The 17075-nt window shown below is 57.5% G+C and overlaps 1 protein-coding gene across 1 annotated transcript in view; it reads left to right on the forward strand.

Moving 5' to 3' along the window:
- DNAH1 (dynein, axonemal, heavy chain 1) overlaps positions 1-17075 on the forward strand; it is an 84887-nt gene that overhangs the window by 66588 nt on the left and 1224 nt on the right. The window contains exons 52-77 of the mRNA XM_011958846.1: positions 925-1133; positions 1399-1570; positions 2326-2517; positions 2886-2996; positions 3710-3895; positions 4212-4403; positions 5707-5874; positions 5958-6149; positions 6346-6477; positions 6995-7120; positions 8461-8580; positions 8705-8854; positions 8955-9115; positions 9975-10200; positions 10341-10536; positions 10845-10996; positions 11982-12178; positions 12432-12576; positions 12826-12984; positions 13065-13196; positions 14188-14358; positions 14439-14618; positions 14688-14864; positions 15522-15692; positions 15846-15976; positions 16650-17001. Coding sequence (XP_011814236.1) covers positions 925-1133; positions 1399-1570; positions 2326-2517; positions 2886-2996; positions 3710-3895; positions 4212-4403; positions 5707-5874; positions 5958-6149; positions 6346-6477; positions 6995-7120; positions 8461-8580; positions 8705-8854; positions 8955-9115; positions 9975-10200; positions 10341-10536; positions 10845-10996; positions 11982-12178; positions 12432-12576; positions 12826-12984; positions 13065-13196; positions 14188-14358; positions 14439-14618; positions 14688-14864; positions 15522-15692; positions 15846-15976; positions 16650-17001 — 4500 coding nt within the window. The remainder of the gene's footprint in view (positions 1-924; positions 1134-1398; positions 1571-2325; positions 2518-2885; positions 2997-3709; positions 3896-4211; positions 4404-5706; positions 5875-5957; positions 6150-6345; positions 6478-6994; positions 7121-8460; positions 8581-8704; positions 8855-8954; positions 9116-9974; positions 10201-10340; positions 10537-10844; positions 10997-11981; positions 12179-12431; positions 12577-12825; positions 12985-13064; positions 13197-14187; positions 14359-14438; positions 14619-14687; positions 14865-15521; positions 15693-15845; positions 15977-16649; positions 17002-17075) is intronic.

The raw sequence follows: 17075 nt of genomic DNA on the forward strand, positions 1-17075 counted from the left end.
ACAGCAGAGGGCAGGGCTCGGGGGGCTGGACACAACCCCATCTGAGCATAGCATCCCAGAAGGTGGTCAGTCCTTCATGCCCAGCTCACTGTCAGTCAGGGCAGATCTCAGAAGAAACAGCCAGGACCAGGCGGGGCCACAGATGGGCAAGTTGAGAGCATGAGACCAAACCCAACCTCTCAGAGCTAAGGTGGGGCATAGATCATCACTCATGCCCCAAGGGTAAAGAAAGCCCTGGTAGCATAGCACCCCACTCACTGGCCAATGGCATCCCACCTCAAGGACCACAGGGCTTGTCCCCAAAGTGCTGGGGACCCATGGCTTCCCTGTTCCTTCTTGGAGTGACATGAGGCTTCTCCCTAGATCTCTGAGAGGTTGTCTAGGGTCACAAGACAGAACAGGCCTCCATCTGGCTGGTGGTCAGGGTTGGGCCCAGGGGCCCAGGCTGAAGCCCCCGAACGTGCCCCACCCTGGACAAAGGCCCCTATGCTCGCAGCCCTGTCCTAACCCCAGAACTCCCTTCAAGGCAGCCACTGTGTGAGTCAGGAAAGGGAGGATGCCATCTAACACAAGCCAGGCCCAGGCTGTATGAGATGGGCAAGGACCTATCTCTGCCCGTGGCCATGGTTTCCTCTTGTGAGTAAACTGAGGCATGGAGAGGGGTGAAGAGGAAGATGCCAAATCCCCCACTGAGGACCCAGGGTCCCGACACAACCCAGTGGTTTTCACAGCTTCTGTACGGGGGCAGATCCTAGACTATGAATACAGGCTAGTCTCTTATGAGGTCACTTGTGTGACTCTGGGCTTCTCTGAGCCTTAGTGGTACAGTCTGTCAAATGGAGCTGTTGTGAAGGTCCAACAAGACTATGGTCATGAAGTCCAACTTGCAGGGGCTTAGCTCCCCAACCCTTCACTCCTCCCCAGATCAAGAACGAATCCTTCCTGGAGGATATCAACAGCATCCTAAACTCCGGTGACATTCCCAACCTCTATACCGTGGACGAGCAGGACCAGATCGTCAGCACCATGCGGCCCTATGTCCAGGAGCAGGGCCTGCAGCCCACCAAGGCCAACCTCATGGCTGCTTACACTGGGCGTGTGCGCAATAACATCCACATGGTGCTGTGCATGAGGTACAGGCAGCTGTCGCCAGGCTGCGCCAGGGCAGCGGAGCTGGGTGTGTACAGGGGTTGGCCCCGGGGACGCTGGACGCCTCGTGCTGGAGCCTGAGATGAGGAGACGCAGCCCTGGGCCTGGCCATCATGTCGTTGGGCCCAGGCTGTTGTGCTGCTGTGTCCTGGCTGCCATGCCACAGGGCTGTGCAAGGGCCCTGGGTCCTGGGCTCCTGGGGGCGCTGGTCAGTGTCTCTGGACCTCATTTGGATTTCTGGCTTTCCAGCCCCATCGGAGAGGTCTTCCGAGCTCGTCTGAGGCAGTTTCCTTCCCTGGTCAACTGCTGTACCATCGACTGGTTTAATGAGTGGCCGGCAGAGGCCCTGAAGTCTGTAGCCACCATGTTCATCAATGAGATCCCAGAACTGGAATCCTCCCAGGAAGAAATCCAAGGACTGGTGGGTGTCTTGGTGAAGCTCAGGCCCTTGGGGAGAACTGTTTAGTTTGAGGCATGGGCTCAGGGTCACCATGGTCTGGGTGAGATTCCCAGGCCCACCACAGAGGGTAAGCTTTTGGTCAGGCTGTGTTTCCTGTCTAAGCCTCCGTTTCCTCATCTGTAAATGGGCAGTGCCACAGGTCATCACAATGATTAGAGTGCTGGGAACACAGCTGCATGGGTACTGTTTCCCTTATTTCCTGAGGGCCTCATGGTGCTTTCTTCCAAGAACCCCCTGATAGAACTCCAGAGACCACAGATGGGGATGTAGATTTGCCTGGTTCAACCTGAGACAGTGACAGTCCCAACATTTCCCTACCCAGCTGTGCTGAGGCCGTGGGCCCTCGCTCCCCCTAGATCCAGGATCTGAGGGGGCAACCCCTCAGGGCTCTCAGACACAGGCAGGTCATGGGGGCTGTGACAAGACCACTGGGCCAAGAGCTGGGAGAAACCTAGGTCCAAGTTCAAAGCCAGCCCTGCCCTTGATAGCTATGTGAATTTAAACTAACCTCTGGACTTCCCTGGGCCTGGGGTTTTTCATCTGCACAAAAGGTGACCTCGACCTGGAGGTCGTGAGGCTCACAGAGTGAGTGTGAGAGGCATGGAGGTTCCTGCTGTGGTCCCCTCCTCGGCCCAGGCTGCAGTGGCTGTGGGCACCCAGTCCCTGTCTTTCTTGGGGCCTCTACCAGACCGGCATCCATGGTCTCACTCCCCCAGATCCAGGTCTGTGTGTACATCCACCAGTCAGTGTCCAAGAAGTGCATCGAGTACCTGGCAGAGCTGACCCGCCACAACTATGTGACCCCCAAGAGCTACTTGGAGCTGCTTCATATTTTCTCCATCCTCATCGGGCAGAAGAAACTGGAGCTGAAAACTGCCAAGAACCGCATGAAGAGCGGCCTCGACAAGGTGGGCCCAGGCGAGTCCCCATGGACAAGGCTAGCTGCCTAGCTGCCTGCAGGCTACCCGCTCACTCAGCCCTAACTCCAGGGTGACACCACGCTCGGCCTTTCAAACTGCAGCCCACATTGTTGAAGTGGGTGGCTTCCCCCCTCGTCAAAAGCACAAAAGTTGCCAGTCAAGGGCCAGGCCAGAGCAGGGCACCCCACAGATGCTTGGGGGACTGATGCCCTTCCTCTGGGGTTGTCTGGGCAACTTGAGGGCCACTGAAGCTGCCGGCCACAGCCTTTCTCTCATGAATGAGGGCGGCCCAGCAGGCCCTGTGCTCTCTCTGTCCCCTGCCACACCTGTTTTCCTCTCTGTGCTCCGACCCCCAGCTGCTGCGCACTTCTGAGGACGTAGCCAAGATGCAGGAGGACCTGGAGAGTATGCACCCCCTGCTGGAGGAGGCTGCCAAGGACACCATGCTCACCATGGAGCAGATCAAGGTTGGGGTGCTCCTGAGCCCCTCCCTGATGCCTGACTCTGAGGCAGCTCAGCACCCCCACACAGGCACAGGCTTGCTAGCTGCCTGGCCCCCACAAGTCATCTGGCCTCCTTGTGCCCCAGCTTCCTCAATCAGTAGCCATCCATTTAGTCATGGAATGTTTGCCCGGTAGCTCTTCCGTGCTAGGCACTGCACTGGGCAGGGGGTCAGTGAGGAGCAAGGCAGAGGAATCCGAACGATTCCAATAACCACAACCCGGAGTCTGCCCAGCACAGGGCCCCGCGTTGGAGGGCCCGATCCTCACAGCAGACCTTGCAGTTTGTATATTCCTTATGACAGCTTTCTGGAAGGAATAGTCAAGTATCCTGCTCAGCAAAGTCAGTGCATTGCAAAATTTCCCAGCAGATAGAAGCTGGAAGAAAGGCAGGAGGAGGGTCTTTCTCTGTCTTGCGTGAAGGTGCCTGCAGGCTTAGGGGGCCCTGCCTGTGGGGCACTGATATCCAAACTTGTAAGGCCCCCAGCCACACGCCAGGCCCATGGTGAGCACTCAGGAGGTGGAAGGGGCTCCTGATATTCCCAGGCCTCTCTGGCCTATCACAGCTGGAGGGTCCTTGGAGAACAGGGCACCCCAACGCTCATTTCCTTCCATCTGGGGAGACTGAGATGCAGAGAAGAGAAAAGGGAGGAGGACAGCCCTGTGTCTCCCATCCCCAGGTGGATACGGCCATCGCTGAGGAGACCCGGAATTCAGTGCAGACAGAGGAGATCAAAGCCAACGAGAAGGCCAAGAAGGCACAAGCTATTGCTGATGATGCTCAGAAGGACCTGGACGAGGCGTTGCCGGCCCTGGACGCGGCACTGGCCAGCCTGCGCAACCTCAACAAGAACGACGTGACTGAGGTGGGCAGCAGGGCATCTCCTGGCATTCCCTCTCATATGCTTCTGTCCTCACGCCCTCCCTCTGCACATCCCCTGGGACCCAGCTGCCTGCCCCGCCCTCCTCGTTCCAGCCCCCAGGGCCCAGGTAGGAGTATGGGTACCTGGGTTGAGGAGCAGGAGGAACTGTGGGCTGAGGCCAACCTCGGTGGATCTCTGGATCTGCCTGTGTCCTGTGGTAGTAGGGACTTGGTTGGTAAGGCCAACCTTTCTGTCAGGGTCCCTGCCCAGGGGTGCCCACTGGGTCTGAGTCTTCCCCACTTGGTGGCTGGGCCTGCAGGTACGTGCCATGCAGCGGCCACCCCCAGGCGTGAAGCTGGTCATAGAAGCTGTGTGCATCATGAAAGGCATCAAGCCCAAGAAGGTGCCTGGAGAAAAGCCAGGCACCAAGGTGGATGACTACTGGGAGCCTGGCAAGGGGCTGCTGCAGGACCCAGGCCGCTTCCTCGAGAGCCTCTTCAAGTTTGACAAGGTAAGCATGTCAGGCACCCTGGCCAGCCAGTGAGTGAGGACAAGGCCTGCCCAGCAGGACAGTGAAGCTGGAGAGGAGCCTGCCCCACCACAGCATCTGCATGTGCAGTGGCCTCTGTCCCATCTCTCTCTGTCCACCTCCCCACCACCAGCACCACACAAGGGCCCGAGGGCCACGCAGGTGGCTGGAACCAGAGCCCGGTCCCGAGGAGTTCTCAGCCTGAGGGTGACAGACCCACCCACAGAAAGGTATTGAGGAAATTGGGACCTGGACAGGCTCCTGTGCCCCATAGGAAGTCACTCATGGTCATTCCAAGTCTCCACAGCCTGGGGATTCTCTTTCTTGCCCTTTCTTCCCAGCAACCCCCAGGCCTTGGCCAAGACCTTCACCATCTGCCCAGTCATTCCCTCTCTCCCACAGCCTCAGCACCTGGGGCCTAGCTTCCCTGTCTGTCTCTGAGTTTCTCTGTCCATCTGGGGCCATCAGTATCCTTGGGCATGTGCTCTCTCGGGGGCTGTGCCATGGTTAAGTAGCCTGGAGCTCATAGCCCCTTAGCTCTGCAGCCCAGAAATTAGCTAGGAGGTAGCTGCCTGTCCCACACAGGCCACCATCCACTGTGTGTCAGTATCAGGCCCTCGGCACATCACACACCCATTTCAGCAGCATCTGGACCCCTTATGCGCTATCCCATCCCTCCTTCTCCTCTTCCATCAGACAGGAAACTAGAGGCCCCACAGGCCTAATCAAGTCCCTCTGAGAGAAGCGCCCAAGTCAGGAGTGCTCAAGGCTGGTGCTTAGGCTCCCCTGGGCCCACGCTCTGACCTCTGGGTGCTCGTGAACAATGCAAATACCTGGGCCTATTATGAATTACAGGGCTGGACTCTCCCTGGGTGGGACAAGAGCCCCAGGGGATGGCGTCGGCTCCTGAGGTTGAACATGAGCCTGGTGGGTCTCAGAACCACTCACTCATCCCAATACCTGCTGATGGGCTTGCTTTCAGAAAGTAGTCCTTGCCTTTAAATGAGCTTTTAAGTGGGGTCTTGTGTGTTATGGGCTCCTGAGACTGCCGCAGTATACCAGGGAAGACCTCCCTAATCATATGATCTAAAATCCTGGGGACCAAAGATTCCTTTCTGGCTAGCCTTTCTGGGGTGTGTTGTTCCTTAAGGAGAAAGAATCTATACTGAGGCCTGCACAGGGCATAAAAGCCAGGGCGTCCCTCGGCAGGCCCCACCTCCCAGCAGAGCCCTTCCCCTGTCACCTTTGAGAAGCAGCCTCTTGAGGCCCAGACTTCCCACCTCAGGACAACATTGGGGACGTGGTAATCAAAGCCATCCAGCCGTACATCGATAATGAAGAGTTCCAGCCAGCTGCCATTGCCAAGGTGTCCAAGGCTTGCACCTCCATCTGCCAGTGGGTGCGTGCCATGCACAAGTACCACTTCGTGGCCAAGGCCGTGGAGCCCAAGCGGGTGAGAGCTGAGTGGAGTTGGTGGGGGTATGCTCCCCTCCCCGGGGTACTTGGCGAGCTAACCCTGCGCCCTTCACCCCACAGCAAGCCCTGCGGGAGGCCCAGGACGACCTGGGGGTGACACAGCAGATCCTGGATGAGGCAAAACAGCGCCTTCGTGAGGTGGAGGACGGCATCGCCACAATGCAGGCTAAGTACCGGGAATGCATTACCAAGAAGGAGGAGCTGGAGCTGAAGTGTGAGCAGTGTGAGCAGCGGCTGGGCCGCGCTGGCAAGGTGTGCACCCTTCTCCTGCAAGGCCTGCGGGCAGGCCTGGCCCAGACAGCGGCCAGAAGGGACCAGGGCGAGGGTGGGTCTTGGGGTGGCTGTCCACACCCCCTCCCTGGCAACCCCAGGTGCTATAGCGAGTAGGGTCAGCCCCAGGCCCCTAGCCCAGCCTCCCAGAGCCCACCCCACGGGGCTGCCCCTCCAGCTCATCAACGGGCTGTCGGATGAGAAGGTGCGCTGGCAGGAGACAGTGGAGAACCTGCAGTACATGCTCAACAACATCTCTGGCGATGTCCTGGTGGCCGCTGGCTTTGTGGCCTACCTGGGCCCCTTCACGGTAAGAAGTCCCCACCTGTGTTCTCTGACCAGCCTCGCCTTCCCAAAGAGACCCTTCCTCCTTGAGGCCTCGCCTCCATGACAGGCAGCCTGCAGGTGGCTCTCCTCTCACTCAGTCATTCAACAAGCACTTAGCAGGCTCCCTCTCTGAGCCAGGCACTGTAAAGCACTGGGGATACAGCAGTGTACAAAACAGCCAGAAAATCCACCTAGTGGGAACATAGAAGAGCTCACACTTCTGCACTTGCTGCGTGCCAGGCACTGTTCTAAACATGCCATCTGTGTCCCATTTAATCCTCATAGCCCCCATTACAGGCGGGCATAGTTAGCATTTCACAGATAAAGGGCTGAGGTTTGCGGAGGCCAAGAAAGTCACCCAAAGTGGGAATAGAATGCAGGTATCTGGCTCCATGTCTGAGCTCAGGTCTCTGTAACTGCCAAGCACTGTGGCTTAGTGGGAATTGGGAGGTCTCTGTGGGTGTCGTGGTGGAGTGGTCCTGAGTCTGGCATCTCCCCAGGGCCAGTACCGCACAGTGCTCTACGACAGCTGGGTCAAGCAGCTCAGGAGCCACAACGTCCCACACACCTCCGAGCCCACGCTAATCGGGACGCTGGGGAACCCTGTGAAGATCCACTCGTGGCAGGTGCCCACCCCAGGGGCAGGAGTGCCCAGGCAGGGCCTGTGGTGTGGTCCAGGCTGGGCCAGGAGCCTTCTGCCTCCTTCCTACCCTGCTTTCCAGGGCCTGGCTCGGAGCTGCCTCTGCTGAACCCTCCTGTCCAGCAGGAGGGTGGTGGGTAGGAGAGGAGGAGAAAGCTGGACTGAGTGTGGCACAGCTAAATGTGGGGAGAGGGATTAGGGGTACTTTTAAGAGTGTGATGGGCCGGGCATGGTGGCTCACGCTTGTAATCCCAGCATTTTGGGAGGCCAAGGTGGGTGGATCACCTGAGGTGAGGAGTTCGAGACCAGCTTGGCCAACACGGTGAAAACCTGTCTCTACTAAAAATACAAAAATTAGCCAGGTGTGGGGGCATGAGCCTGTAATCCCAGCTACTCGGGAGGCTGAGGCAGGAGAATTGGCTTGAACCCAAGAGGTGGAGGTTGCAGTGAGCAGAGATTGTGCCACTTCACTCCAACCTGAGCGACAGAGCGAGACTGTCTCAAAAAAAAAAAAAAAAAAAAAAGGATTGGGTGGAGGTTGAGAAGCAGTGTCCACAGTAGGATTTAGAAGGGTTGTCTGGTCAGATGCAGTGTACTCCCAGCACTTTGGGAGGCCAAGGCAGGTGGATTGCTTGAGCCCAGAAGTTCGAGGCTAGTCTGGGCAACATGGCAAAACCCCGTCTCTCCTAAAAATTCAAAAATTAGCCAGGCATGGTGGTACATGCCTGTAGTCCCAGCTACTCGGGAGACTGGGATGGGAGGATCACCTGAACCCAGGAGGTGGAGGCTCCAGTGAGCCAAGATCTTGCCATTGCCAAAAAAGAAAAGAAAAGAAGAGAAAAGGTTTCCTAAAGGAAGTGTCTGGGCAAGACTCCGAAGGGCAGGGAGAGTTGGCAAAGAGAGGGAACCAGGAGGCCATAGGCAGAGGCCAGGCATGGGCAGAGGTCAGGAGGGTCAGTGGGGTATGGGCTCCATGAAGATGGTCTCACCAAGCGAGCACTCAGTAGGCAAGAGGACAGAAAGGCACAGCGAAGGAGGGCCTTTCTGTCTGTGTATTTCTCTGTCCATCTGGGGCCATCAGTGTCCTTGGGCCCATGCTCTCTCAGGGGCTGTGCCATGGTTAGGTATCCAGCCCAGGAGCAGGGGAGAGGCAGGAGTCCTGGGGGTGAGGGCTTGCCCACATCGTTACCTGCCCGCAACCTCCAAGGGGATGCAGTAAGGAGAGGGAAGTCCATAGCCAAAGCACGAGGCTGGGAGATGCTGATGCCCCCAGTGACCCTGCTTGCAGGAAAGCCCTGACCCAGTCCAGTGCCTGGCTCTCCACAGATCGCTGGCCTCCCCAACGACACACTTTCAGTAGAGAACGGGGTCATCAACCAGTTTTCCCAGCGCTGGACCCACTTCATTGACCCTCAGAGCCAGGCCAACAAATGGATCAAGAACATGGTGAGCCCACCCACCAGGTACCACCACCCCACCCCAGCCAGGCATAGCAAGGGTAGTGGTGAGCAGCAGAGCCTCAGGCTGGCTGTCAGTCCCTTCAACCTCTTCTTTCACCCTTTCCTTACAGGAGAAGGACAATGGGCTGGACGTGTTCAAGTTGAGTGACCGTGACTTCCTGCGCAGCATGGAGAACGCCATCCGCTTTGGCAAGCCATGTCTCCTGGAGAACGTGGGCGAGGAGCTGGACCCGGCCCTGGAGCCCGTGCTGCTCAAGCAGGTGGGTCTGCAGTGGCTGTAGGCCTGGACAAGGCAGTCCCCTCCCCCTGCCCCACTGGTGATGCTCAGGCCACAGTACCCACCAGTCCCACCTGCCACAGACGTACAAACAGCAGGGAAACACGGTGCTAAAGCTGGGAGACACGGTGATCCCCTACCATGAGGACTTCAGGATGTACATCACCACCAAGCTGCCCAACCCACACTACACGCCCGAGATCTCTACCAAACTCACCCTTATCAACTTCACCCTGTCGCCCAGGTAAGCCCCCACCCCTGGGAACCCCCAAGCATCAGCTCTGCCTCTGCCTGCCCAGCTGCCCCTCTCCCACCCCCAGGTCGGGAGTCAGTGGGACTTTCCCCCACCCAAAATCTCCATCAGTTTCCCCCCAGGCACTCACATTCCAAGCCTTTCTAGCCCTTCCACCAGCTCCTCCTACCCACCACTGTTTCCACCTAAGAACCTTCATCCCCACCTCATCAGATCCCTGGCCAAGGTCCCCAGCCTCCATGTCTAGCACCAGCCTCACCTCTTCCAGGGACCCCTTCTCTCCTGCTGAGCCCTCACCAGGCCCTGTGCCCTCATCCTCAGAGCTGCCCCAGAGCCCTGAGTCGGGCACACTCTGGCTCCCTGAACCCAAATACCCTGCTTCTTACCCTTGCTGCCAGGAGCCCAGGCACTGTGGTTTTCACGGGCCGTCCACACACAGCCCACAGCCCACAGGCCTGCTTTGTGCTAAGGCCTCCATTTCAGTGGTCAGTGTGAACCTTTCCACAAAGCAGGGGGCAAAAACACCCTGAAGGCTTGCCCTGGGTATCACAGCCCCCTCCTGCCAAGGAGGTGTTGTCCTGAGACCCCAGCCATTCACACATCCAACTGCTCAGCCCCTTCTAGTATTACAGGCTTTCCCCCAAGGTCTCACTGAGAACTGGTATCTTTGAAGGCAGGCTCTGCACTAGCCCTGAAGCCTGAGATGGAGGCTAGGCCTCCTAGGACAACACTGGCAAGGATGCCAGGCTCTTGGAGCCCTAGAAGCACAGATGGATAGGTGAGCAGGTTCACGGCTGGCCCTCTGGGGCCCACCAGGTAGTACAGACTTGGTGTCCCCTCCCCCCGGCAGTGGCCTAGAGGACCAGCTACTGGGCCAGGTAGTGGCAGAGGAGCGACCCGACCTGGAGGAGGCCAAGAACCAGCTGATTATCAGTAATGCCAAGATGCGCCAGGAGCTGAAGGACATTGAGGACCAGATCCTGTACCGGCTCAGCTCCTCCGAGGGCAACCCTGTAGATGACATGGAACTCATCAAGGTGCTGGAAGCCTCCAAGATGAAAGCTGCTGAGATCCAGGTCAGCTGCTGCCTGCTCCCCCACCTGCCCCAGGCGTGCCCCCGGCCTGCCCCCCACTTCTCCCTGTCTGCCCTAGGCCTGCCCCCCAAACCCTCTGCCTTCTGCTCTTTGACCCCTCCCCCCACCCACTGCACCCACAGGCCAAGGTCAGGATTGCAGAGCAGACGGAGAAGGACATCGACCTGACACGCATGGAGTACATACCTGTGGCTGTCCGCACCCAGATCCTCTTCTTCTGTGTGTCTGACCTGGCCAACGTGGACCCCATGTACCAGTACTCCCTCGAGTGGTTTCTCAACATCTTCCTCTCAGGCATTGCCAATTCAGAGAGAGCAGGTAGCACCAGCATGCCAGGCTCCCACCCTGCACAGATATGACCCATGTGGACACATTTCCACTGTGGGGCACACACAGACTCACAACTGTGTTCACTGGCATACACTCTCCTCTTAGACTCACAATACATAAGAATGCACACAGCACTCCTACCCCCCTCAGAGCCCCTTCACTGGGAACACCAAGTCCCCAAGGGGAGGCCCAGGCTGCCCCTACGGCTGCTGGGGAGACTGGCTAGGCTGGGCTGGACCCCGGGGCTCTTCCTTCCTCTCACCTCTCCACGCTGCCATCACTTCTCCACTCCACAGACAACCTGAAGAAGCGCATCTCCAACATCAACCGCTACCTGACCTACAGCCTCTACAGCAACGTCTGCCGCAGTCTCTTTGAGAAGCACAAGCTGATGTTTGCCTTCCTGCTATGTGTTCGCATCATGATGAACGAAGGCAAAATCAACCAGGTGCTGGCAGAGATGCCGAGGACAGACTGCCTGAGGGGTGGCCCTGTGGCAGGGCCTGAGAATAGGCTGGAAGGAAAGGGAAAGCCAGGCATGAGGGCACCACAAGAGCAAAGGGGCAGAGGAAACACAATTCCTTGATTAAAAACATCCAGGGCTGGGCACGGTGACTCACACCTGCAATCCCAGCACTTTGGGAGACTAAGGCAGGTGGATCACTTGAGGCCAGGAGTTCAAGACCACCCTGGTCTCTACTAAAAATACAAAAATTAGCTGGGTGTGGTGGTACATACCTGTAATCCCAGCTACTCAGGAGGCTGAGGCAGGAGGATCGCTTGAACCCAGAAGGTGGAGGTTGCAGTGGGCTGAGATCGTGCCACTACACTCCAGCCTGGAAGACAGAGCAAGACTCTGTCTCAAAATAAATAAATAAATAAAAACAGCCGGAAGACCCTGGGCTAATTGTGCTCCAACCAATGGCTCAAGGTTCAAGAAGGCCAATGCTGTGAGCACAGGCCTTCTCGAGCCTTGAGTGTACTGGTGAGCATGAAGACTGTCACCAGGGACGGACTGTCCTGAGCCTCCCACACCTGCTTGGCCAGGACCTCACACTCTCATGAAGCCCCACGCATTTTGTGGTTCAGTGGAAAGCCCTGCCGAGACAGTGAGAGTGACAGCCACCACTGCCAGAGCCCTAACTGCGTGCCTGGCACAGGACTCTGGCCTGGGAAGCAGTCAACCTTCTGATTCTTTCTACTCCCAAATGAGAAGGCAGAGGCCCAGATAAGTCACATCTCTTGCCCTAAGGGCACACAGTCAGGAAAAGGCAGGGTGGGAACACTAACCCAGACCTGTTTGACTACTGCCCCCAAGGGAGACTCAGTTTATTCAGGTGAGGGTGGTTGGAGAGACACTACTGGGTGGGGGTGCCCAGAGCAGGAGGAGCTGGCCAGGGCCTGGGCATGAGCCTCCTCCTGTCCCCTGCCAGAGTGAGTGGCGCTACCTCCTGTCCGGGGGCTCTATCCAGATCATGACTGAGAATCCAGCACCAGACTGGCTGTCAGACCGGGCCTGGCGAGACGTCCTAGCACTCTCGAACCTGCCAACCTTTTCCTCCTTCTCTTCCGACTTCGTGAAGCACCTCTCAGAATTCCGGGTCATCTTCGACAGCCTTGAGCCCCACCGGTTAGCTGGGCCCCAGAATATGGCAGGATGAGCCTATCGAGGGGACGAGTCCCTAGGAAAGGCTTGTCTGAGGGCCTTCTCTAAGGGGCCACCCAGAATTGCCCGGCAGCTGTGGCCACATCTCCTCTGTGTCCCCAGTGCTGTATCCCTGGGATAGCCCACTCTCCCCAGCTGTACAGCCAGATGAATCCCTGGGGCCACCAACCTCCTTCCAATAGGCTGGCTCTCAGGGAGGTGTGGGCCACTGTTGCAGGGAGCCTTTGCCCGGCATCTGGGACAAGTACCTAGACCAGTTCCAGAAGCTGCTAGTCCTCCGCTGCCTGCGCAGGGATAAGGTTACCAACGCCATGCAGGACTTTGTGGCCACCAACCTGGAGCCACGCTTCATTGAGCCCCAGGCAAGTGCTGGCACCCTGGCAGGACTCGCACCTTGAGCTCGTCCCCGCCCTGGGTCCTAGGGCCCTGGCTGCATCTGGATAGACTCCTTGGCCAGGCCAGGACCCCTGCTTGCTCCCTAAAGGCTCTGAGAGGTTCCAGCCCCCACCAGGAAGCCACTGGGGATCACTCTGAGAACCCCAGATCCCCCTCCCTTGCCCTGATCGCTCTGCAGCCCCAGGTGGTCTCAGCATCTCCCCCTGCCCTTGCAGACAGCCAACCTGTCAGTGGTGTTCAAAGACTCCAACTCCACCACGCCCCTCATCTTTGTGCTGTCACCTGGCACAGACCCTGCTGCCGACCTCTACAAGTTTGCCGAAGAAATGAAGTTCTCCAAAAAGCTCTCTGCCATCTCCCTGGGCCAAGGGCAGGTCAGGGCTAGGCAGGGAGGAAGGAAATGGGCTGGAGGGTGGGCTAACTGCCCCCCTGCTCATTGCTCCTGCCCCTGCAGGGCCCTCGGGCAGAAGCCATGATGCGCAGTTCCATAGAGAGGGGCAAGTGGGTCTTCTTCCAGAACTGCCACCTGGCACCAAGCTGGATGCCAGCCCTAGAACGCCTCATTGAGCACATCAATCCCGACAAGGTGTGTTGCCCTGTCCATCACAGACCCACTGGGGCCTCCTCTGCATCCATCAGGGACTAATGAGGCAGAAATAAGAATCATGCAAAGCACTCTGCCGCATGGGCTCAGCAACTGACATGTGCCACACATTGACATCATTAATCCTCTCAATCCACCCCCACCCCCAGTTACCTGTACAAGTGGTGATGTGACTTGCCCAGGGACACCCAGCACAGACTGTGACCTGGGACTTGCCAAAGCCCTTTTTTCTTTTTTTAGATGGAGTCTCACTCTGTCACCAGGGCTGGAGTGCAGTGGTGCGATCTCGGTTCACTGCAACCTCCACCTCCCGGGTTCAAGTGATTCTTCTGCCTCAGCCTCCCGAGTAGCTAGGATTACAGGCGCCCACCACTACGTCCAGCTAATTTTTTGTGTTTTTAGTGGAGACGGGGTTTCACCATGTTGGCCAGGCTGTTCTCGAACTCCTGACCTCGTGATTCGCCTGCCTTGGCCTCCCAAAGTGCTGGGATTACAGACGTGAGCCACTGCGCCCAGCCAAAAGCCCAATTCTTTTTTTTTTTTTTTGAGACGGAGTCTCGCTCTGTTGCCCAGGCTGGAGTGCAGTGACCGGATCCCAGCTCACTGCAAGCTCCGCCTCCTGGGTTTACGCCATTCTCCTGCCTCAGCCTCCCGAGTAGCTGGGACTACAGGCGCCCGCCACCACGCCCGGCTAGGTTTTTTTTTTTTTTAAGTTTTTTAGTAGAGACGGGGTTTCACCGTGTTAGCCAGGATGGTCTCAATCTCCTGACCTTGTGATCCGCCCGTCTCAGCCTCCCAAAGTGCTGAGATTACAGACTTGAGCCACCGCGCCCAGCCCAAAAGCCCAATTCTTAACCAGTTGTCTGTGCAGCCGCGCCTGACCCACCTCAGGGTCCCTGAGCAGGAGGCAGCCTGGTGTCAGGATGGCCACCAGGTATGGATCTCAATGCTCACATGGAGCCATGGCCATCAGGTACACAGGGACTTCCGCCTCTGGCTCACCAGCCTGCCCAGCAACAAGTTCCCAGTGTCCATCCTGCAGAATGGCTCCAAGATGACCATTGAGCCGCCACGCGGTGTCAAGGCCAACCTGCTGAAGTCCTACAGTAGCCTTGGTGAAGACTTCCTCAACTCCTGCCACAAGGTGAGGCACACTTGGCGCAGACCCACCCTACCTGGCCCCTGTCCCGGCTCCTCACCTCCCCTGACTCCCACCTCCCCCAGGTGATGGAGTTCAAGTCTCTGTTGCTGTCTCTGTGCTTGTTCCATGGGAATGCCCTGGAGCGCCGTAAGTTTGGGCCCCTGGGCTTCAACATCCCCTATGAATTCACGGACGGAGACCTGCGCATCTGCATCAGCCAGCTCAAGATGTTCCTGGACGAATATGATGACATCCCCTACAAGGTGGGCCTGGGGCAGACTGGGGTTGGGGGACTGGGCACTTAGGGGAGCCCTCACCCACCCACCCCATAGGTCCTCAAGTACACGGCAGGGGAGATCAATTATGGGGGCCGTGTCACTGATGACTGGGACCGGCGCTGCATCATGAACATCCTGGAGGACTTCTACAACCCTGACGTGCTCTCCCCCGAGCACAGCTACAGTGCCTCGGGCATCTACCACCAAATCCCACCCACCTACGACCTCCACGTGAGTCCAGCCCAAAGGGCTGCACAGGAGGGGCCTGCTAGGCTGGGGTTCTAGGGTACCATGAGCACCTTGGTGCTGGGTGGGAGGAGACGCAGCCCCCACCTTCCATCAGCTTTCTTTTCATCAATCAATCCATCCCACAAAGACAGCCTTGGCGAGGGAGTCAGTCCCTGCCCACTGGGGCTCGCCTCTGTGAGTGAACTCCTGGTCAGCCACTTCCTGGGTGGAATTACTCAGTGGAGGCTTGGGGCAGCTCCTCCAAGATGGTAACAAGGCCCAGACTCCACAGTCAGGGAAGGCTGCCACAGAAATGATGCTTCCCCTAAGATGTGTGGGGAGAAGCCATGAGCCAGGGCTGGGTTGTGTGGGTCATCAGTGCAAAGGGCCTGCGGCAGGAAGGAGCCTGACAAATTTGGGCCACTGAATAGAGGGGCAGGGAATGGATGGCAGTAACAAGGGGGCTGGGAGGGAAGCAAGGGCCATGCCACACAGTGCCTCAGAGGCCTGGAGTCCCAAGAGCAGGGACACGCATAAGGGTTATAAGCAGGAGTGATAAGTGGGGGATATGACAAGTGGGGATGTGCTCCATTGGAGGGTAACTCTGAAGGCTGGGGTGGAGCAAGCCAGGGGCTTCCATGTTGGCCTCTTCCCTCCTAGGGCTACCTCTCCTACATCAAGAGCCTCCCACTCAATGATATGCCTGAGATCTTTGGCCTGCATGACAATGCCAACATCACCTTTGCCCAGAACGAGACATTCGCTCTCCTGGGCACCATCATCCAGCTGCAACCCAAATCATCTTCTGCAGGCGACCGGGGCCGGGAGGAGGTGGGTGGTGTCAGAGGAAGGGGCCCAAGGGCTGGACGGGCTGGGCTCCACCATCCTGCCCACTCCCCTGTGGAAAGGAGCTCTGTGTATGTGGAATCCCACAGGGAATAAGGGGGGCCAGCCTTGATCCCCCGTGTTCCTTTGCCCCTGCAGATAGTGGAGGACATCACCCAAAACATTCTGCTCAAGGTGCCTGAGCCTATCAACTTGCAATGGGTGATGGCCAAGTACCCAGTGCTGTATGAGGAATCAATGAACACAGTGCTAGTACAAGAGGTCATTAGGTAATCACCCCACCACACCCCCGCCCCAAGTCAGCGGCCACTGGACTGTAGAGAAATGACAACAGGAGTTACTATGGGCCAGGTGCCATGCCAAGTGCTACACCTCTAACTCAGCCATTTTTGTTGTTGAGACAGAGTCTCTGTCTGTTGCCAGGCTGGAGTGCAGTGGTGTGATCTTAGTTCACTGAAACCTCCACCTCCCGGGTTCAAGCAATTCTCCTGCCTTAGCCTCCTGAGTAGCTGGGACTACAGGCGTGCACCACCACACCCAGCTAATTTTTGTATTTTTAATAGATACGGAGTTTCACCATGTTGGCCAGGATGGTCTCAATCTCCTGACCTCATGATCCACCTGCCTCGGCCTCCCAAAGTGCTGGGATTACAGGCGTTAGCCACCGCGCCCAGCCAACTCAGCCATATTTTTATTATTCACATTTTGTAGACGAGTAAACTGTGGCCCCAAAATATTCAGTAAGCTATCCAAGTCCAAGTTCACACATTCGCTAAGGGCCAGAGCTGGGATTTGTACCCAGGCCACCTGACCCAGTTCTCTGCTCTTAGTCTCTCTCTGTATTTTGCCATTGCTTTTCAGTCTGTGGCCTTGAGCTGGGGAGCATAGCTACTGCCACGCAACCCCAGCCCACTACTTATTCTCTTGCCACTGGCCTCACAGGTACAATCGGCTGCTGCAGGTGATCACACAGACACTGCAAGACCTACTCAAGGCACTCAAAGGGCTGGTGGTGATGTCCTCGCAGCTGGAGCTGATGGCTGCCAGCCTGTACAACAATACTGTGCCTCAGCTCTGGAGTGCCAAGGCCTACCCATCGCTCAAGCCTCTGTCCTCATGGGTCATGGACCTGCTGCAACGCCTGGACTTCCTGCAGGCCTGGATCCAAGGTGGCATCCCAGCTGTCTTCTGGATCAGTGGCTTCTTCTTCCCCCAGGCTTTCTTAACAGGCACTCTGCAGAATTTTGCCCGCAAATTTGTCATCTCCATCGACACCATCTCCTTTGATTTCAAGGTCTGGGCACAGCCAGGGCCAGGTCAGGTGACAAGCTAGTACAGCCCAAGGAGGAGAGGCTCTGAGGCCACGGT

Source organism: Colobus angolensis, unplaced genomic scaffold, assembly GCF_000951035.1.
Source record: "Colobus angolensis palliatus isolate OR3802 unplaced genomic scaffold, Cang.pa_1.0 Scaffold477, whole genome shotgun sequence".
Taxonomy (NCBI): domain Eukaryota; kingdom Metazoa; phylum Chordata; class Mammalia; order Primates; family Cercopithecidae; genus Colobus; species Colobus angolensis.